The following is a 22,552-nucleotide window of genomic DNA, read 5'->3' on the forward strand; positions in this document are numbered from 1 at the left end:
TCACAACTTTCAGATTGTAGTGCTTTTACCAGAGTTTTTGATAATAACATCCTTCATAACAAAAGTATTGCATTAGTCTATATATATGAACATGAGAGGAATGCAAACATACATATTTACATGGTGATGAAAGGTCTTAAGCCATTCATAGACCATCTGCCTCTGAATATGATCATGTGTATTCTTTTATATCGTAGCTTTTTGATCCAAAGCAGAATTAGCACATCTGTTTCCTTCTCTTCATATTAAAAGGTGAACAGCTATCTACTCTGACCAGTTGGCAGCTCAGAGGAAAGCGAGAGATAGAGAGATGAGGACACAACGCAGAGTGGAGAGAGAAGATGCTGAACTCATATTTTATAGCTGTTCACCAAAGCTCTCAATATGTGGTGAAAAGAGACGTCAGTGCTAAGAAGGCCATCACAAGAAATACCAACCAAAACTGTTAGAGAAATTCATGCCAGGTCACCAATCTGACACAGTCTTAAGAAAAAGAAATGCACAAAGACCACAGAAGATAATCAAAGTGAATGATCTCACACTTCTTTCCTTGGATAAGAAAACTGTCTTTACAAAATCCCAGCCAGTAGCACTGATCCATGTCACCATCAAAGTCTACAATCAAGACATGTCTGCATGAATGAAAGGCTTACAACACGATGCAAACCACTGTCAGTGCAGGAATGCCAGGATAGAAAAAGCATCTAACACTTCAGTGGACCTGGGTCACCGGTGTTTATTGATGAGTACTGATAGAAATAGCACGATGGATTCTGAGGTGTACATGGCTACAGTTCTGTGAAAAAGTCTTTGCCCCTTCCTGAACTTTTCTTTTTGCATGTTTGTCACACTGCCATGTTTCATGTCATCAAACAAATTTTAATATTAGACAGAGATAACATGATTAAATGAAACATGCGACTTTGATCAGCCGCATTGGAGGGTTTTCTCGCACGAACAGCCTGAGATGCTTTGACATCTCGATCAGATTTAAGTCTTTGACGAGACCACTCCATCAGTTGCAGCTAGCGCTCCAGCCCCAGACCATCACACTACCACTGTTGGCATGATGTTCTTTTTATGAAATACTGTGTGAATTTTACACCAGATGTAATAAGACTCAAACCTTCCAAAAAGTTCAGTTTCACTGAATATTTTCCCTAAAGTCTTTTTTTCTTTGGCAAATCTAAGATGAACCTTTGTAACCGTTTTTGGTCGTCTTTGTGCTTTGGGCTAAAATATTATCCTCGGACCTTAACTAAGACGAGTGAGGCCTGCAGTCCTTTAGATGTTGATCTGAGCTTTTTTAGGACTTCTTGTGTGATTTCTTGATGCGGCCTTGGACTGGTTTTGTTAGTCTGGCCACTTGTGGAAAGGTTCATCACTGTTCCAGGTTTTCTCCATGTGGTTTACTAAAGCCTTACAATGGTTTTATAACTCTTTCCAGACTTACAGATGTCAGTGACCTACTTTACTGTTCAGGCAGGTTGTATTTAAGTGATTTCTTGATTCAGCAGGTCTGACAGAAGGTCAGGCCTGGGTGTGGCATATGAAATTCAACTCAGCTTTCCAAAAAATGTGGTTAATCTCAGATAATTCAGTTCATTGATGACTCTGTTGGCTCTACCCAACAGAGTCATCGGTGACTCTGCATATAAGAACCAATCCATGGTAAATGGATTGGTTCTTATATAGTGCTTTTCTACTCTGTCTGAGCACTCTTTATACAACAAGCGCCATTCCCTCATTTGCACAAGCACTTTTTTCTACACCTAAGTGCTTTCTATCTAACATTCACAGTCATTCATACTCCAGGGATGCAGTTTGCCCAGAGAGCAAATATGAGGTTCAGTCTCTTACCCAAGGATATTTTGGCAAACTGAAGGAGAGAGACCACAAACAAGTGGCTGACAGTGGCTGCAGTAAAGGTTTAGCAGAGCATCTTAAAGGATTCAGCTGTAGAAATAAAAAAAAAAATAAAGTGTAAGAATAAGAAATGAAAACAAAAATATTTAGAAGTTTTGATAGTTTCTCTAGTTGTCTTGATGCATGCTCAATCATGCAGGTAAGCAAAAAAAGTTGATTCAGTTCATCTGGATGTTTTCAGTGGGAGAAACGTTTCGTCATCATCAGGTGACGTCTTCAGTCTCAGCTGACTGCAGGTTTCAGTCTTATAAACATACATTTGCATGATGACTGAAACCAGCCCACTGAAGGAACAATGGGCTGGGAGGTCAGTCCCTTCATCATTAATATAACTCTCATGACCATTGATCAAAGCTCACTGAAAACGCCACGTCCAGATGAACAGAATCAACCTTTTCTCTAGTTGGTTTTGAGCCTCTGATCATCAGCAGTGTTTTTGAAAAATACGTCCTGAGAGAGGAATATATCATGTCAAACGTATCGGTCCAAGTACAGAACCTCGTGGACTCATTTACATGAATACACTGGAATTTATCAGTGCAATGAATTTCCTTTAATAACAGCAGTTTGTTTTAGTCATTAACGGTATTGAATCCTGCATCGAGGCCTAACAGGACCTCACCGCAGCAGAGACATGTTCACAGTTAGAGGCCGTAAGACGATCGCCCGTCGCCTGTACTCGTGTAGATTTCTGTAGCTGATTGACAGCAGCCGAAATGCATCTTTGATTAATTGGAAGATAGCTGGGACAAGTAAAGGCTTTTAAGGAATATTGTAATGACAACACCCTTAAAAGACTTCCACATAGACTAATAAAGAGAAACTGATCATATTTAATATTGAAGTAAAACTTCAATAACAAAGTTTAACGTGTTGTATGGACAGCTCTGATAGACTTGTTGAAACATGGTTTGAACTTTTTGAATATATCATAAAGTAGTCTGTAAGTCAGGCATGCTCTCCCTCTCAGAGCCGTCTGTCCTCTCCCCTTCATTCCCTGTTGGTTCCTTATAATACAATTAGATAACATTGACCTCTGTGGATTGTTTTCACTACAGCACAGAAAATCAGTATGAAAAATGCAAAAGATTCACAACTAAAATGACATGTACGGAAATATAAGAACGATTGTTAAATCATATCTTGTATTTTATAACATCTTCAGCAGAGATATTCATGACATTAGGTAATATTTATTATTAATCCCTTTTTAAACAGAACAGCCTTAAGATTAGCCCTGTGAGCGGGTTAGGGTCTCTGTCAGGAAGTGTTTGAACATATACACACCTGCCCGCTAACTTAGGTCGGCCAATCAGCAGCTCGGCACCAGAAACTAAGTATAACTTTAGAGGTGACCGTGCATGTTAGGCAGGCCTTTGGCACTCTTTAAGGAGTCGACTGACTTTGTTTCAACGTGTTTGATTTTATTTTTCTTTATCCTGTTTGTATATGTACAGCACTTTGTGAAGCCTGGTTTCATGTTAACGTGCTGTATAAATAAAGCTGATCTGGTCTGGACCTGTGGCTTCATTTAAAAGCACACAGTTGGTTTGTTTTTATTAAAAAATAAAAAACTAGCATCAAACATGATTGTCCCCTGTGCCTCGCTCAGGACAATATTATCCAGTTGTTTATTTGTGATGTTGTGATAGTTTCCACTGTGGTAAAGCAGATGAATATAAAAAGGGCTTCGGGTCAGATTTGGGTATTTCAGGCTAGCTGAGTCAGAAGGGATCATCAAACCCTGTTAGTGAAAAGTAAATGATTATATATTCCCTATAGTGATACTCAAAGATAGGCATAAACAATATTTTGACTGACAGTGAAGTTTACAGTGGGTGTCAAAATGATTTATAACAGATATTTCCAACAAACAAACAGCTCCGCACCTCAAAAAAGTAACATAAAGGAAAAAAGTCAAACATTGTGATGGACTTTTTACATTTGTGAAAAAAATGTAAAAAGTTGTTGTATGGCAGTAATAAATAGACTGAAGTTACCAGAATCACTGGGATATAACAGATATAACTAATGTTAACGCAGGGCCTTTGTTTCCAGAAGAATATTTAACAATATTATATTCACTTAGTTAATTTCAGCACTTCCTTTTTGCTGCTACAGGATATTTTAACTGAAAATAAGCAAGCAAGATGAACTTCTTTCTACAACAGCGTGGTGGAGCTGCACAGGTAGCCAATTAAATTAATAACAGTAACATTTATTTGAAGTCATTTTACTTTCTGTAAAGTCTCATTAAAATTATTATCAGTCCCTCGGTGGATAAAAATGTCTCATTTGTAAAACTGCTGTAAAGTTTTATATTTGTTGCTTATTATTATTATCCATCCATTTCCTTTTTTTTTTCTTTTTGCCTGTCCCATTTGGTTCTTTAGCCGTCAGAATTGTTGTCTGAAGACCAACAAGGATACCCAATGGATTTACTTTGCCAAATGGATCATCGTGGCATTGCCGTATTGGTCCATTTGGTCGATCTTTGTTTTTATTATTTATTATATTTTATTTTCAGATGTTACAGACGGGACAGACACGAGTGAGAGATAGGAAAGGGAGAAAGAAAGAGGAAGGAAAGGAAAAACAGAAGGGGAGAGGGACAGTGAGAAAGGGGGGAGAAAAAAAATAAAAAATCTCCTGGATCACCTGTTGAGAGAAGAATAGAAAACAAGCAAAAAAAGACAAAAAAAACAAAAAACAAAGCAACATACTAAACACAACACCATCGCATTAATCTAGCTAAGTGTAAACAGCAGTAAATACTAAATATTCAATGTTGTTGTGCAGCACGCAGGACAGATGTGCTTCGAAGTAGCAGCCAAGAAAGGTGTAATTTGGGTCTACGAGCAGTGAACACCCGTGTGCATACCTGTGTGGATCAGCGCGCTTGTATTCCAAAGGTTTCTCCATGTAACGATCTGCTAGGGAGTGTGGGGGGGGGGGGGGGGGGGGGGGCCACAGCCCCGTCCTCCAGGGTGTGAAGCAGGTATGGAGGAGATCAAAACTCCAGACATCCAGAGGCCCCCAGAACACAAGAAACCAAGGAAGACCAACAGAGGGGCAGCCGCGCCACTGTCCCAGAAAGAGCTGAGGAGAGTCCCAGATGAGGGCTCACTCAGCAGCCGCGGAGCAGAAGCCAGGGGGAGTTGCAGTGACGCGCCCGTGAGCTCCGCCGGCAGCCAGCCGTGCCTGAGTGACCGAGCCCCAGGCCGAGAGGCCGGGGGCACCCCACCCCCGAAGGGGCCCGAGCGAGCCCCAGGCTCCAGGCCCCGATAAGCGGCCGCCAAGGAGTGAGCCGGTGTGTACCCGGACGCCCACCCCCAGACACAAAGAACCACCAACGCACCGACACCTGAGGGAGTCCGCCACCGGCAGGGGAAGTGGTGGTAGGTGGAGATAGGCCTCCAAACCTTGGAGGGCCTGAGGTGTCCCCAGAGAGGTGGCGTCTGATACCCAACCTGACATATAGACACAGACATACAGGCACACACAGATACAAACATCCATTCCCACCCTCATGCTCTCATATGCACTTACTCCACACTCAACCAACGTGGAGACAGACATAAAGAGACGCTGTACACACGATCACACTCCCCAAGCGTACTCTACACACCGGGTCTAGGTACCCTTGCTCCTGGAGGGGGGAACTGCACCCAGACCCAGGTGGTGTTACCCTTTTCCCTGCGGTGGGGAGAGGCAGACCACCCCGACTCCGTAGCAGCAGGGAGGCCCCACACTCCAGACCGCAGTCGGACGGCCAACTCCACCTAGCCCTCCCGCTCCAGCAGGCCGCAGAGAATGGGGATGGGAGAAGACTCCAAACCTCCCTCCACCCGCTCATTGTAGTGTTGATGCATGTGTGTTCTAAGGTGCAATTAAAACCCAGGAGGGCATGGAGCTACCTGCCAAGGAGCAGCAGGTAAGCGCATGGTCCCTCCTGATAGCCCTCAATGTCTAAGTGTATTTAAAATTGAGAGGTGGGCAACGACGCCAGGGGTGAGGTGTACACCCTGATGGTAATTTGGACTCCGTGATTGTGCCCACCCCCAAGATCCTATATGTATGTGTAATGAGAGTGTGAATAATGTGAATGTCTAAGTTGTGGGATAAAATTGAGGCAGAGGCAGCCAGAAGGGGACAGAGGGGGGGGGGGGGGGGTAGCCTCCTCTGCACCCTGGTGACATACCCCTACTCCAAGGCCCTGCATGTGTGGGTGGTTGTGGTGGAGCGGGAAGAGGGAGGCAGCTGGAGATGGGGAGGGAAGGAAGGGAGGGGCAGGTAACCCCTCCCTGGGGCCAGCTCCCCCGCTGACCCCAGTAGGCACTCCCACACTCCGCGACCCGCCAGGGAAAGGGGGCCCAGGCCCATCCAGACCGGGGCCCAGTGCAGCAGCGCCTCCCGGCCCCACAGAGCCCGGGACAGTCCACCCAACCCCACCACAGAGAAAACTGCACCCACCCCACCATCCACTCATCTTCCAGACTACATAAGACAGTAAACGCCCAGGCTGAGATCTTCCGCCACCTCTCCTGTATCTCCCCCTCCTGCAGAGATAGTCCCTGAAGAGAGGAAAGCTCCTGCAAGATGTGACCATCTCCCCCACCAGTTGAAGAGCCCCCCAGGTGGTTCGACGCACCGGCGGCACCCCGCTCCAGGGCCGGGCCCCCATGCACCCACCCGCCCACAACCCCGGCAACACACCAACCAGGATCCAAGCCCCCGAGGCCCGGCCCGGGCCCCAGCCCAGAGACGGAGCGCCCCCAGAACCTCACGCCCATCCCGGACCCACCCAGGGGCAGCCAGGCTACCAGATCAGTAACCCACGTCCGTCAGCACAGACCCTCCCCTAGCCCCGCTGCACGCAGCCGCGAGGAAACGGTCACCTGAGAGCCAACAGAGCCCCCAACCGGACATGACCGCTACCCCGGGTTGAGCCCCCCAAGGAAGATGCCTCCGGGGAACCCCCCGACGCCCTAAGCCTGTCCCTACCCCCACACCAATCACAACAGTGAAGGCGGGACCAAACTATGACCCCCCACCCCCACTAGGTGATGGAGCTGATCAAAGGAGCCCAGAGCAATTGATCTGATGTGGTGGCAGAGGCTGTATAAAGACTAATGTAATCTAATAGATAATTTCTATATTGGTTAGAATTAAGATTATTTTTATTTTTCCAGTTCATGAGGACTGTTTTCTTGGCTATGCATAGGGCAGTGAAAACCATATGGGCTATATTCTTTTCTGAAGTGACATTATCTAAGCTGCCCAACAAACACACTAAGGGGGAAGTTGGAATGTTACATTTCAGACACTTTGATAAGTCTTCACATATCTCGCGCCAAAACCTCTGAACTGGTGGACAGAACCAAAGAGCGTGGATATAATTGTCTGGTGTATTGCCTTGACAGTGTGAGCAGTTGTTGGAAGATGTAAAGCCCATCTTGAACATCCGATGACCTGTATAGTGCACTCTATGTAATATTTTGTATTGTATTAATTGCAGACTGGGATTTTTAATTAATTTAAAGGTTTTTAAGCAAATCTGAGACCAGAAGTTTTGGTCTAAGTTAACTGATAAATCCGCTTCCCACTTTGCAATAGGAAGTGATATTGATTCATCTAATTTAGAAAGTGTTCTGTATATTTTAGATAATAATTTGGGGGATTTAAGAGTAAGAAAATGTGCCGCACTTAGTGGTGTTTGTAATTCAACTTGACTGAGGTTAAATTTTTTTTTTACTATGGATTTAATTTGTTGATATTCTAAAAATCTTTTCTTGTTGATCCCATATTGTGCAACTAGTCTGTCAAATGGAATAAATTCTGTTCCCTCTAATATATGTTCTAAGTATTTAATTCCTTTACAACTCCATTCTGGGAAATTAATCATATTATTGTTTTGTAATATGTCAGGGTTATTCCAGATAGGAGTACGTTTGCATGGGATTAATGAAGACGCCGTCAATTTTAGAAACTCCCACCATGCTGTCAGAGAAGAGCTGATGTTGATGCTTTTAAAGCATTCATGTCTTTTGATGTTTGAGCTAATAAATGGTAGGTCTGAAATCTCTAGATCCTTGCATAGTGCCTGTTCAACATCTAGCCAGGGCTCATCTAAGAAGGTATGTTTTAACCATTCTGAGATGAACTGAAGCCTGTTGGCTAAGAAGTATTGGTGAAAATTAGGCAGATCTAATCCTCCTCTATCCTTGGTTCTTTGTAGCGTTTTTAAGCTGATACGCGGGGGTTTATCTTTCCAAAGGAATTTGGACATATATGAATCCAGAGATCTGAACCAATCTTGTGATGGTTTGTTAGGGATCATCAAAAATAAGTAATTTATTTTTGGCAAGATCATCATTTTTATAGTGGCGACCCTTCCCATGAGTGATATGGGTAAAGATTTCCATCTAGTCAGATCGCCTTCTACTTTCTTTAGAAGTGGGATGTGGTTTAATTTAGTTAAGTCTGAAAGCTTAGGAGAGACATTAATACCTAAATATTTAATATTTCCGGATTGCAGTGGGGCAGAGGAAGAATTATGGAAGGAGCAGTTAATGGGGAGAACTGTAGATTTTGGCCAGTTAATTGAATAATCTGAAACTCTTGAAAACCAGTTTATTAAAGTAATTACCTCAGAGAGGTTGGTTTGTGTGTTTTGCAGAAAAAGCAACACATCATCCGCATAGAGACTGATTTTATGTTCTATGTTCTTACATTTTATGCCCTTAATTAATTAATTAATCCATCCATTTCCTTCTACTTCTTCCGGGGCCTCCTCCCAGGGGGACATGCCCAGAGCGCCTCACCCAGAGCGCCTCACCCAGGAGGCATCCTTGGAGAGTAGCGACTCTACTCTGAGCCCGTCTCGAATGAAGGAACTTCTCCTATCTCTGAGGGGGAGGCCGGCCACCCTTTTTTCTGCCACTTATATCTGGGATCTCGTTCTCTCAGTCACTACCCAGAGCTTGTGACCATGGGTGAGGGCAGAGCTTTGCTGCCATGCTCAGCTCTCTCTTTACCATAAAGGACATGCAGCATCTGCATCACTGCAGTCGTGGCCTCAATCCAGAGCGAACTCGGCCACCACCCCATGTAGCCAACAGAACCACATCACTTGCAAAGAAATCCTGGCCACCAAAGTAAAGCCTTCCTGCACCTTCTAATTCTTCTAAAATTATGAACAGGATCAGTGACAAAGAGCAGCAATGGCAGAGTCCAGCTGCCACCATGAGTTTGACTGATTTCAAGCTTCTCAAATTGTTGTATAGGGAACGTACAGCTTGTAGCAATGGGCCACAGACCCCATACTCGCAAAGCACTGTGGTCAAATGCCTTCTCCAAGTCCAAAAAGCACATGCAGACTGGTTGGGCAAAATCCCACGCACCCTCAAATCTCCTTGAGAGGACAGAGAGTTGGTCCAGTGTCCCACAACACGGACGTATCTGAGGTTCGACTTATGGACAAGTTCTCCTTCCCAGTATTCTGGCATAGTCCTTCCCAGAGAGGCTGAGGAGTGCGACCCCCCCATGTACTCGGGGGTCTGGTCCATTCGAGTCTTGCCCCCCATCGCCATGCGATGTTATAGAGATGTGTCAACACAACAACCAGGGACTGAAATATCTAGATTTATTTTAATGTCTAACAACAAACAAACATAACAAAAACACACTAAGACAGTACACACTGTCATACAACCAAAGCCTTATTCGAATCTAAATTTTGCACTACTTTCCTTCAGCTCTTTGAATTTCTTAAAGCCTTTCTAGTTAAAGTCACAGTGCATACATACACATGTGTGCAGGTGCATTTAGCCTCTCCTGTGGCTCAGGGGAGTCCTTATAGTGTTCAGAGTTAAGCAGCACGTCTCAGCTCGTGCTGTGGTCGTGTGGGTATCACGGACAGTCTCAGATTACTGACCTGTAGCATCCTGGTCTTAGCTGATAGGAGTGGCATGCTAGCAGTTGTACTCTGACCTTTGACATCAACGAGACCTTTTCTCCCAGAGAGCCACAGCACTGGATATTTTCTCTTTTTCAGACCATCTCTGTGACGTCATGTATGTTTCTCAAACACCAGCCAACCACATTCACTCAAATCATCACCATTCTGGTCCTCAGCTTGAACTTCACCAGGTCACCTCGACCTTGTCTAAGTGCACTGACTTGTTGCTAGGTGACTGACTGATTAGATATATGTGTTAGTAAGCAGATGAGCGGGTGTACCTCATGGAGTATATGCTTGGCACATAGATTTATTCTTTAAAGGAAAAACAGAGATAGCAGCAGGACCCTCTAAGAAATGCAGCAACAGGCGGTCAGCCTGAAACTGATATTTGTGCCTTATTCCCAGTCATTTTGTCATGTATTAATATTTTTATTTACAGTGTAGTTTGGCTTTCTGGTTTCCTTCTTGCCCAGTCTTTATGTGCTCTGTCTGGCTTGCTGATTGGATGCCTTTGTATCACCCCTGCTTTTAATACTACTCCACAATTTGGGTTAAAGACATTTATTTTATTCTGTGTTTTTGCATGAATGCCATCCATCACTTTCTAAACTGATGGGCCTGTATCAGTGGTGACAGGGTGGAGGGTCGGGTAGACCCCGGACAGATCAGTGTGTGCAAGGCTAACAGGAGAACCCACACAGAAAGGCCCCGGCTAACTGATGGATAACAGGCTAACCACTGCTCACGTCAATTTTATTTATATATCACAAAATCAAACAGCTGCTTAAAAGTGCTTTATAGATTGCCTGAATTATTTCACACAAACTCTTTGCAGTTGTTTCAAATATACAATATTTCATGAACTATTATTTTTTTAATCAGCTAGCACTGTGGGAAACAGACTCTGACACTCCACAGCTGCACCCACAGTTCATAATGCTGAGTAAGAATCACATGTGAGGGAACAGACTACTGATATTTCCTGCTAATGACAATATTGTATGTGTACATGTGTTTCCTCTACTCGGGAATGTTGGATTTCATTGAGTGGTTTCCCTGTATTAGTTCTTTTCCTTAAACTTGTTACATCTGTAACAATGTGTTATTTAAATAGTCTGTTACAGTTACTGTCTTGGAGCAACTGTAACCCGCATCATTTCCTGTTCTGATTCTGATTTAGTGCTTAAAGAAAGAGAAGCCTGTAATATGGGACAAAAATCAAGACAATTTAATTCAGTTCAGTTTCATTTAAATAGCACCAAACTGTGACAACAGTCACCTTAAAAACATTTAATATTGTAAAAACTCCAATAACACAGAGAAGCCCCCGATAATTAAAGAACCCTCTGTGAACCCTCGGGGCCAAAAATCTCGGTTTTTTTACACAGACTTGGCTATTTCATGTGAATCAGCTAAATTGTGTTTAGCACTGCTGCTACGTGGCACAGCAGACTGTGTGTAGCATCACTTTGTGTTATCTGTGTAGTCTTTATGGTAAACTTTGCATCTGTGATATCAGAGGGACTGTTCCAGCTGTCTTTGCTCTGATGGGTTCTCCTGACGTTACTCTGAAGTGTTTGCTTTCTGAAACATTTCATTGTGCTCGCTGTAGCCACAGTTGCTGACAACACTGGCGTATTATGTAATGGATGAACCTTGTTTATGCTACTGCAGAGGCAGTGCCAGTCTGCTGAGGAGCTGACAAGACATGAAAGTGAGAAAATGCACAATGTGTTCATACTGAAAAGTGCCTTTGTTGTGCATACATGCACATATAGCATATAGCATCACATCTAGCTGTGTTAATAGAATTGGACAGGGAGATAGTGCTGTGCGTCTGAGCACCACAGTCACCATGTTATATAACTGAGTGGTTTGAGCTTTCATGCTACTGATACAGGGAGGGCACACAGAACAGGCCTCACTCCTTTACACTGTGCTGTCTTTTACTTCATGTCAGGTTCTTTTAACGTTAGCAAGAAGACCGAGTGTTCAAATAACGGGGTCAGGGCTACCTAACACATTCCAAACGATGCAACATGAGGGTTACTATCTCACACAAGACTACAGACTGGCAGCAGATGGGGTTTGAACCAGCAACCCTCTGATTAGTAGATGACCAGCCTGACCTCCTGAGCTACAGTTGACTTACCTCCAATAGCAGATGTTACAGTAATACCAGCCCTGGTAGGTTCTCTGATGGCAGACTGGTCCTGGCCAGCAAAGTGTGAATCACACTGAAACATGTTAACTCACCTGGATCCAGGTTATCCAGGCCCCACCCTGGAGCCTGGTCTTGGGGACAGCTACATGTGTCAATCCTCCTGTGGACCCTCCGCCCACAGAAAGGCCACGAGCTTCTAGTGCAGTATCGACTGGGCAGCGATACTTGTGGGATTATCTCTGGGTCTTCTTAAGCAGTGAGGGAAGGAGTGAGGAGCGCTGTGGACCAGCCTGTCATGGTGAACAGAGAACAAAGCTGTGGATTTAGCTCTTCAAATGTTGTGGGTACTGACTGAAAGAATGAGATGACAGATATAGGCCTCTGGTTTCTGAGCTCTCCCAGATACAGAGACACACTGAAAGGAGCCAGTGAAGTAAAGGTGTCTAACTACAGTGCCCCCAGATGGACACAACAGACGGGAAGACCAGGGTAGATGCTGAGATTATGTTATGATGTCCTGCCAGAGGAGCCAGAGGAGGAGGCTGGGGAGACGTAGGGGCCTGCTGCCTGGACTAGGGTTGCCAACCGTCCCTTAAAATACGGAATCGTCCCGTATTTCGAAACAAAAGCACACGTCCCGTATTGAGCTAATAAGGGACGCACTTTGTCCCGTAATACAGTGAGAATCAAAAGTAGTCTATAACTTTTAATGGAATTAACGCTTTGTTTGAAAACATAATTCCCAGCCCCTCTCCTGCTTTGTGACCAATGAGCTGACAGCACACTTATGACAATTCGAGTATGACAATTCAGATTACCGCTCATCTCATTGGTCGAGGAAAGGTCGCTTGCGGAGAAAATACCGGAAGACAACAGATGACCACAACAAGAAGCATGGCCAACAGGGAAACAAACGCCGACACTGCGGTGCAAGTCTCGGATGACAGTACACCTAAAGCTGGGCAAACACTGTGCGATTTTTTCAGTCACGTTATTCAGCTCCTGCTCAAACTGCACGATTGACTCGCAGGGGTTAGAAGTTCATAGGTCACGATGTACTCTCACACTATACCGCCCGATGCTCTGATGCGACCTGAGAGCTCACACTGTGCCAACATAACATGAAGGTTATAACAGAAAATCTGTCGCTCTCTCTCTCTGTCTTTCACTCACACAGACACACCACCACCATCAACTTTGCTAAATTGCTAATGAAAAACATTGATCAGGCAGCTGTGACTGAGCAGCATGTAAATCCAACTATTTTCACGGTTGTTGTGGTCGTGATCATTTTGTGATGCCACATCGAAAAGGCTCGGATGAGCTTTCCAAAGTTCTACAAGTTGTGCCTCCATCACTTGTGTCCAGATCACACGCTGCACAGCCGTGCTGCTCCGTCTTTTTCACCGACGTTTACGTGTTTGCGCGCGAGCAGTGTGAGCGGCTGTGGTGACACCCTCACGAGCGATTGATGATCGGGAGCTGGTCGTGAGGTGTTAATCACTTCTCGTTACCCCACGTATACTACACGACGCACGATGAAGGCCAAAATCGGGCCGATCACTCAAAAATCGTCTCAAAATGGGCCTAAAATCGCACAGTGTGAGCCCAGCGTTAGAGCAGCAATGTTTGTTCCCCTCAGAGAAAGGGAAGAATGGGAAAAGGAAAACACCTGGCTGGAAAAAGTTAATATGGGCATGTGCAGTGAATATCAGCGCTATGTGGCCAGAAGTGTGATAATATAATTTATTTTGTGTAATAAACAACTGCAAGGATAGATGATTACAACAAATTGATGACTAATACATAAAAGTAATACATAGATGAATAATGATGATGAGTTATGATGCGTAATCATGGGAACAAGCGGGTTTACAAACAGGAGCAGCTGATTAGCATTAGAAAAGCTGAAATAATACCTCAACTGAAGCCAATTGTACTAAATGCACTAAATGTGCACTGTTACAAGAATGTTTTTCTTTCTATTGTTTTCTATTATTTTAAGTTAAGCAGGACAGAGTTCTTTTAAAGAAAGATTTACTTATATTCTCAAAAGTTAAGCATGACAGGCTTCTGTTTAAGAAAGAGACCTGTTTTACTGTGTTAATGTTGTCATTTTGAGCTAAAAATAAATGGCTAAATGATCATTTGTTTCACATGTGTTGATATCACAAAGAATAGAATATGCATCTACTTAAATCAACTTCAAGTCAAATGGTTAAAAAAATAATTTCACACAAAAAAAGAGCTAGAAAATTCACCACACTGGGAAGGGTGAAGACAACTGGGTCGCCCGGTCCTGGCCACGAGGTGTCCCTTATTTATTTTTCAGGGAGTTGGCAACCCTAGCCTGGACCAACAGAAGGACTTTGTTATTCAGCTGCTGCTAAAGGCACAGCCTTTACTTTGAAGGTGAAGCAGCTCTGTTTCCAGCAAACAGGACTTGTAAAGAATTCTACATGACTCCTACATACAGAATGTGTGCCATTTTAAACACACAGCAAATTCAAAATATTGGACACAACAAGCTTCCATCCATCCATCCATCTTCATCCGCTTATCCGAGGTCGGGTCGCGGGGGTAGCAGCCTAAGCAAAGAGGTCCAGACCTCCCTCTCCCCAGCCACCTCCTCCAGCTTGTCCGGGGGAATACCAAGGCGTTCCCAGGCCAGCCGAGAGATATAATCTCTCCAGCGTGTCCTGGGTCTGCCCCGGGGCCTCCTCCCGGTGGGACATGCCTGGAACACCTCGCCCAGGAGGCGCCCAGGGGGCATCCTTGCCAGATGCCCGAACCACCTCAGCTGGCTCCTTTCGATGTGGAGCAGCAGCTGCTCTACTCTAAGCCCCTCCCGGATGGCCGAACTTCTCACCCTATCTCTAAGGGAGAGGCCAGCCACCCTTCGGAGGAAGCTCATTTCCGCCGCTTGTATCCGCGATCTCGTTCTTTCGGTCACTACTCCTCCTTGAATCGCTACCTTATCGTGGTGGAGGGGTTTGTGTGTCCCAGGGATCCCAGGGGCTATGTTGTCTGGGGGCTTTTGCCCCCTGGTAGGGTCTCCCATGGCAAACTGGTCCTGGGTGAGGGACCAGACAAAGAGCGATTCAGAAGACCCCCATGAAAAGAATATCGAGGGAACAGTTTACCCTGCCCGGGATAGGGTTACCGGGGCCCCGCCCTGGAGCCAGGCCCGGGGAGGGTGCCCGAGGGCGAGCGTCTGGTGGCCGGGCCTTAGTCCATGGGGCCCGGCCGGGCACAGCCCGAAGAGGAGACATGGGCCCATCCTCCCGCAGGCCCACCACCCGCAGGAGGCGCCATAGGGGTCGGGTGCATTGTGAGCCGGGTGGCGGCCAGGAGCGGAGGCCCTGGCGGACCGACCCCCGGCTGCCAAGACTGGCAATAGGGACATGGAATGTCACAACAAGCTTCTGTTTATGAAAATTTACAACATCATGTGGGTAGAATAGCTTTCAAATAAGATGTCAGAGTTTTCACAGTGGACGCAGTTTGGTTAACTTTTATGGTAGCTACTATAATTTGTATGAAACGAATGTTTAGGAGTATAGCTGTAGTTACTGGCTTAGATCAAGAGCACGACGCCAAAGGAAACACACCTGTCCCTCGCACGCCTCAGCACCTCTGCTCTTCCTGGAAGGCCCAGCTGGAAGCACAATAAATGAAACAATATATTTAGACAAACAGCATCAGATCTGCTCACAGTGGTCTAATGAAAGTAGCCATATTTCTGATAGGGATAGTGAAGACTGACGGGAAAGAAAGAGGGGAAGACGTGCAGGCCGCGGGCTCAGCTGTGCAGCGTGTGGTCGTCTGCTCATTCCAGGAAGCTAAACCGGCGCCCATGAAAGCAGAGATTTAAAGAAATTATAAATCTGCAATATCAGTTTGAATAGTTTAAAATGACCTCAGATGTGTTAGTCCTGCAAATCAGCAAATTGTTTAAATCTAAATTCATAATCTTTTCCACAGAAATGTGTTAGAATAGTAATTTTTCATTCCTCTGTAAATTTGTCTCCAGTTTTGTCTTTCAGTGTTTAACGGCGCTCTTTGCATTTGCTTTCTTTCACCAGATTCCCAATGTTGAACATGTCCACACCGAGTGAACTGAAGTCCTCCTGTGTGACTCGTAACGGGATGGTGAAGCTGCCTCCCAGCCAGCCCAACGGCCTGGGCAGTGCCAGCATCACCAAGGGGACGCCTGCCGCCAAGAACCGCCTGTGTCAGTCCTCCTCTGTACCCTCCATCCTTCCTCCTCCACCATCTTCTCTATCCTATCACCATCACCACCTGGATGGTCCAGGTATGCCCCACGCTGCAGCTCCTCTCCTGCCCTCTGAGCCTGGGAAACCTCTGGTGGGTCTGAAACCATCTCTTTGCCAGCTTCCTCCTCTCACCCTGCCCAAACCTGTACTGCTGGAGCGCCAGCTCGTTCTGGATGAGAAGCTGCTCAACCGGCTGCTTTGGTACTTCACCACAGCGGAGAAATGTGTACTGGCGCAGGTGTGCAAGACGTGGCGCAAGGTGCTGTACCAGCCTAAGTTCTGGGAAGGAGTGACACCCATCTTGCATGCTAAAGAGCTGTACACCTTACTGCCCAATGGGGAGAAGGAGTTTGTCAGCCTCCAGGCCTTTGCTCTGCGTGGATTTCAGTCGTTCTGTTTAGTCGGTGTTTCAGACCTTGACATTTGTGAGTTCATTGACAACTACCCGCTGTCCAAGAAGGGTGTTCGGTCAGTCAGCCTCAAGAGGTCCACAATCACAGATGCTGGTTTGGAGGTAAGTCGCAGTGTGTTTGGAATAAAACGTTCAGTCCAAGCCATACCTGCAAAAGCTCTTCCTCGCAGTTTCATCAGCAATGAAAGCACCACCATTGATGTACCAATTTATTATCACTATTTGTGGATCGAGCCATTAAGAATGTAGATTCTACTTCCCCGTGTCTTAAATTGCATTTGTGTTTGATCTTTATGAACTGCTTTTTCTTCTCCTCTTTTAGTTCATGCTGCACCCTTATTTGAAGATGAATACAGTTTTTGTTTCCAGACACCTGGTTTCACCTGTTAGCACGCACATTACTTTCATTCATTCATTGTTCTCATTTCTGAAGCACAGCGTGAAGCACAGAGAAACCACCTTTGGCTCACTTTCCCTGACACAAACCTCGTGAGTTTTTATCACAGTGAACAGTAGAACGTGTATTTTGCTGAGACAAACTGGTGACATGTAACCAGCAAAACAGAGATTTTAAATAACTGGCAGCTGTTGTACTTTTACCCAAACTGTTTCTGTCTTTAAATCAGTTTCAGCCCTGATATTTAAGGCATCACTGCTGATGACACTAATGCAGCAACAATATTATAAAAGTCTGTGAATTAGACTCTTTCTGCGGAAAATAAAAGGACATATAACCAGTGACAACTGTTGCATGAAACATGGGATTGATGTGTCAGTAATGAGAGCAATGATGGATTTTGCATAAAAATGTTTCAGTTGTATTTGCGTATATGTGTTAGCTCAGACAGCTGATTTGTCACCTTGATCACTGAAGCTTGATTGATCGACGGTCTTTGTCCTGCTGACAGAGTGCCAGTTTAGGTTTCTGAACACAGAAAGTAGACAGCTGATCACTTCATGGTCAGCTTAGGTTTGTGCTGGAGCCTGTGCCAGCTAACGCGTGGGGCTAACGCGTGGGGCTAACGCGTGGGGCTAACGCGTGGGGCTAACGCGTGGGGCTAACGCAGGGCTAACCATACACACTCACATTCACACCTTTCACTGTCCTGTGGGAGGACCCCACAGTGATTGGATGATTACTAGATCTTTTAAAACTGGCTTTTAGATCAGAATTTATGGTTCTCCTGATCACTCTTATTGATTAGCTAGTCCCCACTGTGGCAGTGTGTCAGTAATAGCAATCACAGCTTTCTAACACATGGTATATTGAGAATGAAAGATTGTGGGCTTGAGTTTCTTTTCATCCATCTCATTAATCTGAGCACAGATGTAGATTGTATTATTGCAGGTCTTTACCTTATAATAAGAGCCTTGAGGCATCTGTTGTTGCCATTTGGCGCTGTATAAATATATAAAATGAACTGAAAGATTTGCATGACTGCTGGTGTCAGTGAGCTCACCATAAAACCTGTGGGTTTATTGCATGTCAGACACTACGTCTGATAGTGATGACCTCAGGACTTTCTCTCCTCGCTCTGTAGCCTCATACAATGATTTCATTCATTCATTTTTTTAGATAATATGTTGTCCAATGTTTGCTGTCCAGCACTGGCTCAGGAGACTTTACAGTGTCTGTGGGTATAATTACATTTCACATGTTATTTCTTGTGTTTCAGGTTATGTTGGAGCAAATGCAGGGCCTGATGCATCTCGAACTGTCAGGCTGCAACGATTTCACAGAGGCTGGCCTCTGGTCGAGCCTCAACGCTCGGCTCACGTCCCTCAGCGTCAGTGACTGCATCAATGTGGCGGATGATGCCATTGCTGCTATCTCACAGCTCCTGCCCAACTTGTCAGAGTTGACCCTGCAGGCTTACCATGTCACTGACACAGCCATGGCCTACTTTACTGCCAAGCAGGTAGGAAGTTAAAATAATAATGATATAAAGTGCTGCCTAGTTTAGCTGTCCTCAAGCTTTTTTCTATATTGGACTTCTTAGAATCCAAACAACTTTTTTGGCTTCATCTTTCTTAATTCCTTACTAGTTACTGACATAATTAAAAAAGTAAAATTCCTCCACAGGGCTACACCACCCACACTCTGCGGCTTCACTCGTGCTGGGAGATCACCAACCATGGTGTGGTAAACATGGTCCATAGCCTGCCAAACCTGACTTCTCTCAGTCTCTCTGGCTGCTCCAAGATCACAGATGATGGTGTTGAGCTGGTCGCTGAGAACCTGCGCAAGCTCCGCAGCCTGGACTTGTCTTGGTGCCCTCGGATCACGGACATGGCTCTGGAGTACATTGCCTGCGACCTGCACAAGCTGGAAGAACTGGTGCTGGACAGGTGAGTGTTCTTTGCCGTCCTGCGCACGTAGACGGAGTCTGTAATCAGGTCATATTCATACAAAAGGAAGTTACGATAATTAACCCGCTTCAGTGGCAATAAAGATACAACTCATGCTCATGCAGGTATTAAGGTTAGGGATAAAATGTTTACTGGGCAAAGGTTACAGATGTGGAGGTGTGTGCTGTGTTCTCATCCATCTAGCAGTGCTAATCTGCAGCCAGCATGAACTTATTTTGCTTAAGGTCACTTTAATACATGGAGGGCCTGCTGTCTGTGAGAGCTGAATAGTGGACAACCTGCTCTACAGCCTGAGTTGCAGCTGGTGTTTTATTGGTGCAAGAACTTGTAGACTTGGCCAATTTATCTTTAACACAGTGAGGATTTAGTGTGCATCAAGTGATTTTCTAATATTTAAGTGTCTATTTCAGTCCTCACATTTGAAGGCAGCACCTATGCGCCACATGTTAGTGTCCATGGCAAGGCACTGAGCTCCTCTGCTGTCAGTGTGAGGAGCGTTTGTCGAGTGCAGTAATGTTCTGGGACAGGAAGAAACATTTTCATTTAAGGCCTTTACACACTACACGCATAAAATCTATCTATAATAAAGCCACTCACACTGAATCTGCAGCTTTCATTTTTTAGAACTATAAGCATATCTGAACAATCTGATTGGGCAACAAGTGCACTTGTAATTTAAAACACACATTGGTACTATATGGAAACAGTAATCCTATTTTACGTCAGACACGCAGGTAGATGCTGCTCCGGGTCAGTCGGCTCTCTGAAATGATTTCTCTGCCTCCTCAGATGTGGTCCCAACTCTCCCAACAAGAGCTCACACTACCCCACTCACATCCTGAAATATGCACAAACGCAGTCGTGAAGCAGCTTCCACTCCTGGATCAAACCGTGAAATCCTCCCCGCTGCCGCCTTTCCTGGGAAATGGATGAACCGAGAATCTCACTCTCTTCCTTTTCTTATTCAGAAACACAGCTCATCATCGCCTAATGTCAACTTTGTTTTTTTCACAGTGTGTTTTTGAGGATGACGATTTGTAAGAACACTTTCAGTGTGTGTGTACACAACGCACTGAAAGTTTGCCTCTGAAAAATCAGAAGTTCTTCTCACTTTCCCCCAACATGCTCAGTGTGTAAACACCTTTACTCATTCATTATTCATGTAACAATGACAACATGTTGTTGCTGTTGTATCATAGCCTGCTGTAGTTAGATAAATAATATTAAATATAACACAATTTCAGTGAAAACTAAACTTCAGTAACACAGGAAGTACATTTGGATTCCATCAATGTTCTGACTCAGGATGGCAGGGGGCCAGAGCCTATCCCAGCTGTATAGGCTGGACAGGTCACCAGTGTGAGCTTGATTATGTCATTGGGGTACTAATGTGTTTGTGCTGTGGGGCTTGACACTTCATGTAAGCTCACTTGTTATTTTCTAATTTAAATTCAATTCAATCTTATTTGTATAGAATCAACATTCTCCTCACTATTATTAGGTAAGACCCTACAATAATACAAATGACACCAACAGTCAGACAACCCTCTATGAGCAGCACTTTGGCGACACTGGGAAGAAAAAACTCCCTTTTACCAGGAAGAAACCTCCAGCAGAACCAGGCTCGGGGAGGGGCGGGGCCAGTTGGGTGTGACTGGAGGAAGATGGGATAAATAACACACCGTGGAAGAGAGCCAGAGATGAATTATAATGTATAACTAAATGCAGAGAGGTGTAAAAACAGACAGTGAGTGAAAAGATAGTAAGAGAAGGAGAAATGCTAAGTGAATCACAGGAAGCCAATCTAAGGGAAGATTCAGGCTCTAACTATATGCTCTGTCAAGAAGACATGGTGTCTGTTTCCAGAATGCAAGCTGCTTAGAGACCATATTTCTAAGCTTTTCAGGGCCGAGTACAATAACCTCAGTTTGATCTGAATTAAGAAGCAGAAAGTTAGCGGCCATCCAGGTCTTTATGTCTTTAAGACATTCCTGCAGTTTAACTCATTGGTGTGTGTTATCTGGCTTCATGGACAGATAGAGCTGGGTGTCATCTGCATAGCAGTGTAAATGTATGCTATGTCTTCTAATGATGCTGCCTAAGGGAAGCATGTATAATGTAAACAGAATTGGTCCTAGCACTGAACCCTGTGGAACTCCATAATTAACCTCAGTGTGTGAAGAGGACTCTCCATTTACATGCACAAACTGGAGTCTATTAGATAGATATGATACAAACCACTGCAGCACAACCATGGTTCAGCATTCTTTAACAGTCTCCTTTTACTTCGGTTGCTGGTTACACACAGCTGGCTGCAGCTTTCCCGCCACTAGCCACACACACTGACAACAACAAACACAACACAGACCCTCTTTCCCATTCTGAAGCCGGCGGGGTCATGATTGCGGATGCCGTGCAGGTGCGTCCATCTTCCCTGCAACAGGATCCCAGACCGCGCCCTGACACAAGTACTTTTAATGCCTGCAGCATGCTCTAATCTCTGTAATAAAATGTATTTATTTAAATGTAACCATTCTGGACCACACACTCAGCTCTTCGTCACAGTCTCAGACTGTCCTGTGTGTTCTCCAGCTGGCCCATCATTCCACTCCTTGGCTGTGTTTTCTAACTTACAATATCCGTATATGCCGGATACCGTACCAAAGATAAAATACTTTCAGACTTTTGCAGATATAGATTTTCGGTTTGATGTCCTACAATTGCATCTCTTCCATAACATCCTGCTGCACCTCCAACTTCCTCGAAACAACAAAAAGGATGTAAATCCATCCCTAGTGACTTTCCCAGTTCTCATAGTGAATTACTGAGACACATCATCTCAAACTGAAAAAGTATTTCACATCTCAGCAACGAATGCCTCCAGTTGTAACTGATAAGTGCTTCTGTTTACATCGCGTCAGTGAAACAGTCACGCAGGGTCAGGAAGTGTGTTTACTGCTGTTTTGAGAAAGCAGATGTATCTCCATCCCGATCCCTAGCTGACTAGATTTTTGAAAACCATGACATCAGTCTTCCGACTTCAGTCTCACCTGTGACCTCTGAGACTGTCTCCTTCCATACTGGTAGGCAGGGACTCAAAGACAAAAAGACAAGCAAACATACAATCAAGCATCAGCTCTCACTGCCTGCCTTCCCTCACCACTGTCTGATGATCCTTCCAGTCTTGTAACTGCAATAATGTGCTCAAATCCTCGTCCCAAAATCTTTATTTTCTTACTAAGTTTCCTGTCATACTCACAATTAAATACATTCCTGTAGCCAGTCTGAGAGTTTAAAAAAGGATCCTCACGGTAAATAAAATACCTCAAATCCTTGTCAGCAAAGCAATTACAATGAAAATACTTTGAAAGATCCTGCAGTGATTCCAGATCCCAACACACTTGGTGGAATTCCACTAAAGTAAAAAGTCATATATCTGC

General features: G+C 44.7%; 1 protein-coding gene across 5 annotated transcripts in view; it reads left to right on the forward strand.

The window, feature by feature from the left end:
- fbxl16 (F-box and leucine-rich repeat protein 16) overlaps positions 1-22,552 on the forward strand; it is a 210,294-nt gene that overhangs the window by 182,644 nt on the left and 5,098 nt on the right. For 4 of the 5 annotated variants that reach the window (XM_082530514.1, XM_082530517.1, XM_082530515.1 and 1 more), the window contains 3 exons: positions 16,139-16,844; positions 18,419-18,661; positions 18,826-19,091. In XM_082530514.1, coding sequence (XP_082386640.1) covers positions 16,139-16,844; positions 18,419-18,661; positions 18,826-19,091 — 1,215 coding nt within the window. Of the gene's footprint in view, positions 1-16,138; positions 16,845-18,418; positions 18,662-18,825; positions 19,092-19,901; positions 20,246-22,552 lie in introns of all 5 variants that reach the window. The other variant, XR_014276407.1, reaches the window with a different exon arrangement.

The sequence above is a fragment of the Aulonocara stuartgranti genome (assembly GCF_965226115.1).
Source record: "Aulonocara stuartgranti genome assembly, chromosome: 4".
Classification (NCBI taxonomy): domain Eukaryota; kingdom Metazoa; phylum Chordata; class Actinopteri; order Cichliformes; family Cichlidae; genus Aulonocara; species Aulonocara stuartgranti.